We start from the raw sequence: 9,095 nt of genomic DNA, 5'->3' as shown, positions 1-9,095 counted from the left end.
TTGTGCTACTCAAAGGTATCCTGATGTTTTTTTCCTTTTTTTCTTGTCTACGATTTGCAAATTGAGTACTCTGTAAATGACCATTGCACCACAAATTACAAGTCAAATTCTCTATGATATGTTGTTTATGTGTTTTTTATCCACCTAGAGAAAGATGCCTAGTTTAGAATATAACTTTGTCCATGTTAATTAGTTTTAATATGAATTTGTTAATTATTTTGTTTAGATAATAATTTTTATAACTAACTCAAAAGATAGAAAGGCCAAGTAAAGCAAAAGTAAAAGGCATAAAATAAAGTAGATAAAATTGTGTTGGAATAGGTTTGTTATACACATTGCAATTTCTAATGTTTGAAATTAATTATTTAATATTATTTCTATTTAGTGTTTGTTAGTTTACATGGAAATGGAGTTATGCTTGTTGAATTTCAATTTCATGAGTTATTATTACAGGTTTGAAGGGGAAATGTGAAGGAGAGTTTGGGAGGGTTTGTGGAATCATATGCTACTGAAATACACCATTTTTGCAGGTCTATGATAAGACTCAAATCATATTGAAATGTTGTATTGTGAGGCCAATAGGCTCACCTAGCTATATTGCAAAATTGTTTGAAGTTTCAATAAGAAATTCTTGAGTTTTACAAGTGCATTTTGGAGGAGCAAGGAAGAGGAAATAAGATCAGTTGAAGGTCTTTTGTTGCTATTGGAATTTCATTTTGAAGGTCTTCGAACAAATTTATACTAGATTTTAATGTGGAGATAAGAAGAGAATAGGCTTGAAAGATTGTTCAGTAAAATTGTTCTTAATTTCAATGAAATTTCTCCTAGTTCTGATGCATAAATTTGGTGTTCAAATAACATTAGTTTTTTTAATTTTAAATCAGTTTTGCATAAGTGTTGTAGTAAGTTTCAAGTGTTTTTGAGGCGCAAGACAACCCCTTACATCAATGGTATCAACGCTATAAGATTCTAAGTGTGTAGGCATATTCACTAGAAGGAGACAATTTGCACTAGGATTGAGCTTTTGGATATTGAGAAAAATGTATGCAAAAGGAGCCCCATGTGGTAGGGGTAGAGGTAGAAGAAGAAATGAAGATATTATCCATGATGATAATTCCAAAGCCTTGAGAAAGAAGGTTGAATAATTGTTGGAAGAAATCATAAGAAGATTTTCTCAAAGAAGAGAACCAAAAAATGATGAAGAAGAGCCCACAGAGGTTGCAAGCCAAACAAGTGATCAAATAAATGCGACATCAACAGTTGTCAATGACCCATAGTCGGTTTCCCTATTAAGGATAGGAAAAAAGACCTAAAGTTGAAGTTCCTACATTTAGTGAAAACTTGAATCCATAAGAATAGATTGATTGGACCACTGACATGGAAGAGTACTTCGAGTTTGAATAAGTTGAAGACTTTGACAGGGTAAGATTTGCAAAGACAAGAATGAAGGGACATGCCTTAATTTGGTGGAAAGAAATTCAATTGGAAAGAGGACGAAGAGGAAATTTGATAAAATGAAAAAAATTGATAGATTGGTGGAGAAGATGAAAAGGCAATTCATACTAGTAGATTATGAATTGGATTTTCTAAAGAAGATGCAAAGTCTTAGAAGACAAGGAAGTAGAATAGTGAAAGGATATACAAAATGATTCCATAGGATTTTGATTTGAACCGGTCAAACATAGGCCAACAAGGAGAAGATAACCCATTACATTAATGGGTTGAAGTCAAGTATTCAGGAGGAGTTAGCAATGGTAAGAGTAAATACCATGGAAGAGGTATAGTAGTTTGCCTTGAAGATTGAATACGAGATCTGAAAACAAGCAAAGAGGAAGAGTCTGAAATGAAAAGAAAGAGGGAAGATGATATGGATATTGGGATGAGGATTCAAATATGAAAAATTAGAAAAATGAAGACCATGACAACAATAAAAAAGAACGGAAATATGATTCATACCCTCATGAACAGGATTCTAGAGGAAGAGGAAGATCGAGTAGAGGGTTTGGAAGAGGAAATTACAAAGTAACTTGTTTTGAATGTGGAGAAGGAGGACACAACATATGAATGTCTAGAATATGAAAATGTAAAAAGAAGAAATGAAGGCAAAGAAAGAGTTGCTAATGTCATTAAGGAAGTTGAATCTTCACAATTAGAGGATGTTGAAAATGGAAAAGTGCCAGTCACCAGGAGAGTAATGTTGAATGAACCGATTCAAAGAAAGAACCCGTTGAGAACAAGATGCAAGTGCCAATACATGGTATGCAATTTTATCATTGATAGTGGAAGCACAAACAATCTCATTTCCAATGAGATGGTGAGTAAATTGTAGTTAGAGAGGAGAAAACACCTGCATCCATATAGGATAGCTTGGCTATAATATGACAAGAAAGTTTTGTTTAGTGAACATAGCTTAATAAAAATTGATATTGAAAAGTATTATGATGAGATAATGTGTGATACTATGCCTATGAATGTTTGTCATGTTTTGTTAGGGGGGGCTTGGCAATTTGACAAAAGAGAAGTGTGTGATGCATATGCTAATACATACTCATTGATGAAGGATGGATTCAAACACAAGTTGAAGCCATTGCAAGGAGTAATGGAAAAGGTATGCAATAGTGCAAGGGTTTGTTTAGTAGATGGCATAGATGCTATGGAGATAGAGCATGTTTGTTTTGCTAAAACTAACTAAGAAAAAGCCGGGAAGGATGATTTGTTGATGTGTTTTGAAGTTGTTGACAAAGAATGGGAATAGTTGATTTCAAGTGAGACAAAGGTTGCAACAAAAGGTGAGGTAAAATAAGATTTTACTAGTTTCTTTAATGTGAATAAGAGTGAAGAGATAAAGAAAATTATCATAGATTTAGATAACTTTGATAAAACTAAATTTGAGGAATATGATGTGGAGGTAAATCAAAGGTTTTCTAATGAATCTTTGTTTGAGAAAATTATAGATGAAAAGCCTCTTGATTAGTGATATTGATTCCATGTTAGGAAATGAGGGAATTGAGTCTCTTGATTGTTGTACTAGAACATTATTTTTAATTAAGAAAATCAAATTACAACAATGATATGTCTTTCAGAAGGCAATAAAAACAGTGATTTTTCATAAAGAAGATAAGTAGTGGGGGCCCTTAGTTGTTTCATAGCCAATCCTAGACAAAATCCTTGAGATTTAGCTAAGAGGGACTTCAAATATTTACAAAGTACCTTTGAGCACTATTTTAATACTTAGTTTTAGAATCATAATTTTTTTTATTTATTTTTTAATTGAGAGTAATACTTCTTGAGCTATAATCACTCCATCAAATACACATAATCTAAGCACAAAACCACTTTTATCTTCTACAACTATTTTTATTAACATATTTTTCAATATGTTTTCTATATCTTTAGTTATTATCTTATATACTATGTTGCATAGCCCAATATTGACTTATAATCTTCAAATGTTGATATTAACTCCTTGGGGATTAGAGCTATGAATGTGTTATTTAAATATTTCACAGGAGTTCCTTTATTTCTTGATTTTGTTTCCTAACCATATAATTTTTCCCATTATATTCCAACACTTGTGAAAGAAACTTGTTGAGAAGTCATGGAGTCCATGTGCTTTATTTCAATATAGTTGTGTGGTAGCTTTCATTATTTCATGCTCAATAAATAGATTCGCTAAAAAATAGTTTTGGTCTTAATTTATAATTTTAATACACTTTCCATGATACTTTTTGATGTTTCAAGTGAGAATTGATATTATTTAGAAGATTTTTGGTAGAATGTAATAGCTTTTTCCTTAATTTTCATTTCCTCCTCAAATATTTAAACTAGTTTTTCCTTTTATCTTTGTAGCTCTATTATGAATTCTCTATATTTTTATGAAAATATGGGAAAAAAATATCATCATCTTTAATGTATGTTTCTCTTGATTTTTGTCTTCAAAAAATCTCTTCCATTGCTAAAACTTCTAAATATTGATTCATTAAATCTTTTTCTTTTTTATAACTTTCTTGATTCATATCATATCTTCATTTAAATTTTCCAACCTTTCTTGTAATATTTCTTTTTCTACTAAGTTTTAATGGTGTTTGTTCCATTACAAGTCATTCTTTTACATATTGTAGGTTTTTTAATAAAATAAATTCTTTTTATCTTTTCTAATATTTGTGATGAATTATCGATTTCTCATCTATATATTTTCAAATTTGGAAGGATATATTTCTCTAGATTTTGTTCTTTAAGAAAATTTGAATTAGATAATGATCACAACTTTTAATTGAAAAGATGTTACATTCACATGTCATTGGGAGTGTAGCCCAATGCCACTACACATGAATATATTCTTTCAACAACATTGATAAAGTCCTATTTTCTATTATTTTAGGTGAATTGTCCATTCTTTGCTTTCATGTTTTGTGGATTTATGTTTGTAGTGAATTTGATAAAGTCTATTTCAGCTTAATATGACATTGAAACATATTCCAACTATCACAAAATCATGGGAGATAGATTTAATTATGAGTGTAATATAATCTCAAACTCTTTTTTGTGTGTGCATTCATCAAGAAAAAGAATGTCATTTCCTTTTTTAATAAAATTGAACTATAATTTATATTTTTTCTTACATAATTTTGTTTCTTATAGAATGAATATATTATTATCTAAAATATCCATATGATATTTGAACATGCATCTTTTGTTAGGGAAATTTAGATCCCTAATATTCTATGAGGTTATCTTAATTTCTCCTTAAGAAAGGGAGCTCCCTTCTCATGTCTCATCATTGTATTTATCCTCTTTTGGAAATGAGTATTATGTAATGTTCGGTATTATTATTTTTTTTGTTAGGTGTTTGCCATCCATTCTCTATTTTCTCTCCATTCAAATTGTAATTCCTTATTTCATTAATTATACCAATAGATGCTTGGATTCCTCCTCCTTATGTGGCTTCCCACATTGTTATTTTTTCATATTTCTACCTTTATCTAATTTACTTCTTGATTTTGCCATTTTTTCAATATTTAATTTTTCATTTTGAGTTATCAATTTTACTTTCTTATTTTTCATTTAGTTTTCTTTATATTGTTATATTACTCTATATATTGTTTTCTCTTCTTGTCAATGTTGTCAACTATTAGCTCCTCAAATTTAATTTATTAATCCCATACCTCTTTCCTTGATTGAAATTTTAATTGAAGATGGAAGCCTTTCTACTGGATTTAGGTACACCAAATACATAAATATATGCCAGATTATTTCCTTTCTAAATCTTCATCAAATTAAATGGATATTATTCACTCTAGTAGTGAGACAAGGGGATTTTCTTTTGCTTTTGAGATTTAGTTTGTATCTTATGTGGTAGGGCCTTAAGTATCTATATCATTTGATCTCTATGATCCAAATCTTGATAGAGAATGATTCTTTGATCTAAAAATAGTAGTTAATTTTTCTTTGAATCTTATTTCTTCTATTCTTTTACATCTTGTATATTTCATTCCATTCTATTTGTTAAGCATGAACATCAATATATTAGTATCATGTTTTACATTTTCAAATGAGAATAATATTATTTATGGATATATTTTTATATGATGTATACATAAATAAAATAAAAATGATTAATTAATTTTATAAGATATCATTAAAAAGATATTTTTTTTGTAAATAAAATCATTCAAAATTTTCTTTAAATGAATAAAATAATTAAACTCAATCCACAATAATAGACTTGAGTAGTTTCTCAATTTAATTGTGTTTGATTTCTAAAACTAGATAAAGTTCCATATTGGAACGTGACTAGATTTATTCAATATTATTAAATGTATACAATAAACAATAGAAAAGGCCCCTCATATTCATTGAGGCCCAAGGGGGTCTTTCTTGCCATAACCAGGCACAAAGGCTAGGTTAAAAAACCACCTACACTGAAAGAGCATACTTCATTTCTACAAATAGAATCTTATAGACCATTTTTGGCCGTGGGACTCGGAAACTTTATTATCTAAAACAATAATCATATTTTTAACTTAAAATAATAATAATCATCAACCTATTTTTTTTCCTAAAATAATAATCATATATTTAAATTAAAAAAAAAATGGCAGAACTAACAAGGAGAAGGCTGCATGATATGCTGGGTGCTAGTTGTGGTAGGAAAGGACCCCATGCAACCCAACAATCCCTGTCTGTATGGCAGGAATGATCTTCTTTTTAGCTCCTCAGCCTGAGCTCTGTTTGTCTGATAATACAATTCATGGCTAGACATTGTAACTCCATTCCTTGTTCTAGAATTTTTATTATTTCTAAGACTATGATTAGGAGAAGCACTAGGACTGGTTAACTTGGCTTTTGTTGAACCTCCATTAATGGGTTTTCCTGCTCCTAATTGATCTGCTGGCTTGAGATTGATGGGTTTTCCTGCTCCTAATTGATCTGCTGGCTTGAGATTGATGGGTTTTCCTGCTCCTAATTGATCTGCTGTCTTGAGATTGATGGGCTTTCCTGCTCCTAACTGATCTGCTGGCTTGACAGCCTTGTTTTTCTTCTTTGATGGTCCTGCAGGAGGAAGAGGTGGTGACAACAGCCTCTCACGCTCCTTTCTTTGAATACTACCCTCACTGCTACTTCTATATAACAAATCCCTCAGATTCCATCTCCTTGATGTTCTCTGCTTCCTTGACAAGTCATCACTGTTGTCATTTTTACTGTCACCTCGTTCTTCTTCTATCTGTTCAAGAATTCCATGACAAATTTAGTTTGAAGTGAATAATATAAATACAAATCGGTTACAAGTGTTTCTAAATTAGATTGTCTGTTAGCACTTTTTTATGCTGATAATAGGTCATGGAGTGTGGCCTGAAAAGTTAATCCAAAAAACTGGCACACAATCTGATAATGGGTCATAGAGTGTGGTCTGAAACGTTGATGCAAAAATCTGGCACACAATCTGATAATGGATCATGGAGTGTGGTCTGAAACGTTGATGTAAAAAACTGGTAGACAATCTAATAATGCGTCAAGGAGTGTGATCTGAAACATTGATGCTAAAAACTGATACACAATCTGATAATGGGTCACTGACTGGTCTGAAATATTGATGCAAAAAATTGGGATGCAATTTGATAAGGGTCACAGAGTGTGATCTGAAACATTGAAAGCAAAAAACTGGTACACAGTCTGATAATGGGTCATAGAGTGTTGTTTGAAACATTGATGCAAAAAATGGGCACACAATCTGATAATGGGTAACAATGTTGATGCAAAAAAACTAGTATACAATCTAATTCAAAAGCAGTTATAGTCAATTTCAAAAAACTAGCACACAATCTAATCAAAAAATAATTATAACCAATTTGATGTCTTTAATAAATACAAAATTTTCTCCTCCTTCATGACCATAATCTCAAAATATGAACGACGACTGTTTATACCATTGCAATTATTTGTTTTGTTTTATTAACTTCATAATTCATACATATACGTTGCTGACTATTAACATGGTGTTTCCATCTATTTTGTTTCTTCTTCAAGATTAGTTGATCCTTTAAAACCTATTCATAAGTCCATCCCAAAACGTTTATCAGATAAATGCAAAAAAAATTCTCCTCCATGAAATTATAATCTCAAAATATGAATATCAGTTTTTTTTTGTTTTTTTTTTTAATTTCATAGTTCACATACTTTACTGACTATAACATTGTTCTCTCAGTTATTCTTCTTGTTTACATTTTATCTTGATGTACAAGATTTCAAGATCCGTTTAAAATATTTTTTCAATTTACAATTCCATTCAAAAATATTTATCCAATAAAAAACATTAAAACCCCACACTAAACAACTAATATCTTGATTACAAACAACTGATACATTGATTACAAACAATGATGCTTTTTTCTCCTTTCAGATGATGGAATACTAAATGTGATCCAAAAATATACAGAGAAACTTACAAATATAAAAAACTTAGATATTATATAAAAAGAAATTAAAGCTTATGGTTTGAATTAATTATACCTCTATAGAAGCGAACTCTTTCCAATCATATGAGACCCTGTTCTTGGGAGGTGACACAGATCTAGGCCTAGACTTAATACCTCTGGTGGTGGATCTGCTGACACCATTGCCCTTAGGGCACCCTACAGATACTCCACTTTCTGCCTTTTTGTTGAGCTCCTGGGATTTGATCCCTGAACCTTTCAAATTCTCCTGCTTTTGCTTCTGGCTTTTACCGATCTCATCGGCTGCAGACATAGACAGAGAAAGGGAAATCCCCGTCAGTCTGGACAACCGTTTTGCACTGTAGATCGGCATTCTGGCAACTGTCAGAGATCTCACACCATCTGAATACACAATTCCGCAAATATATTTGAAATCAGCAACTAAATCTTGAAGCAAGAACTCTGTGTTCACAAAAATTTGAACTTTTCCAGGTCTCAAACGCTAATCCGACACAGTAAATTAGGACAAAAACTAAAAAAAATCCAACATTTAACAGAATTATATGAGAACCTCATAAAATACACAGAGAATCTGTAATTAATGAACTAAATGTCGAAAAATTTAGTTTTCCCTCGACCAAGAAAAAGTTGCCCGATAATCTCGAGCTCATCTAACAAACTCCTAAATACAGATTTGTTGTTAAACTAATCCGTCTGTATCTGAGACAAATCAAATCATGAATTTGAGAGCATGGGCTTCGTGAATACAATTGTTCTGGATTTTTGTGTGTATTTATACAACAGTCTTTGTGAATCCCGCTACGAATGGGACGGCGAGCACCACCATTTTAGATACCAAATGCTCCTCTATAAAACACATTTACAAGACCTTCTAGAAGAGACGATGACAGATTATTATTTTATTGAATAAATTTTTGAGAGAAATGATATTTTATTTTTTTTAAATATTAGAATATATAAATAAAATATTTAATTGGTTGGAAGGTACAAATTATTATCAATCATCATCATTATCTTGTTTTTTATTAAGGAAAAACAGGTTTTAAGGGACCCGAAACCTTTACAAGGCAGGTTTTGGAAGGCCCTGCAACTCGAACCGAAAGATAAACTTGATAGTCCACTCAAAGAAATAGGACACAA

The 9,095-nt window shown here is 31.1% G+C and overlaps 1 protein-coding gene across 2 annotated transcripts; it reads right to left on the bottom strand.

Annotated features, from left to right (window-relative positions):
• Window positions 1-5,807: 5,807 nt before the first annotated feature.
• LOC131071328 (uncharacterized) lies at window positions 5,808-8,772 on the bottom strand. Of its 2 annotated transcripts, none has more exons than XM_058007119.2 (3): window positions 8,703-8,772; window positions 8,011-8,336; window positions 5,808-6,724 (listed from the first exon to the last, which is right to left on the bottom strand). In XM_058007119.2, exons 2-3 carry the CDS (start codon window positions 8,305-8,307, stop codon window positions 6,104-6,106), a joined length of 918 nt encoding a protein of 305 aa, XP_057863102.1. In that variant the 5' UTR covers window positions 8,308-8,336; window positions 8,703-8,772; the 3' UTR covers window positions 5,808-6,103. The 2 variants fall into 2 exon arrangements, with proteins under 2 accessions (XP_057863102.1, XP_057863101.1); XM_058007118.2 differs by having other exon boundaries at window positions 8,506-8,756.
• Between the last annotated feature and the right edge of the window lie 323 nt (window positions 8,773-9,095).

Source organism: Cryptomeria japonica, chromosome 2, assembly GCF_030272615.1.
Source record: "Cryptomeria japonica chromosome 2, Sugi_1.0, whole genome shotgun sequence".
In the NCBI taxonomy this organism is placed as follows: Eukaryota; Viridiplantae; Streptophyta; class Pinopsida; order Cupressales; family Cupressaceae; genus Cryptomeria; species Cryptomeria japonica.
This window is presented reverse-complemented; position numbering and strand designations above follow the sequence as displayed.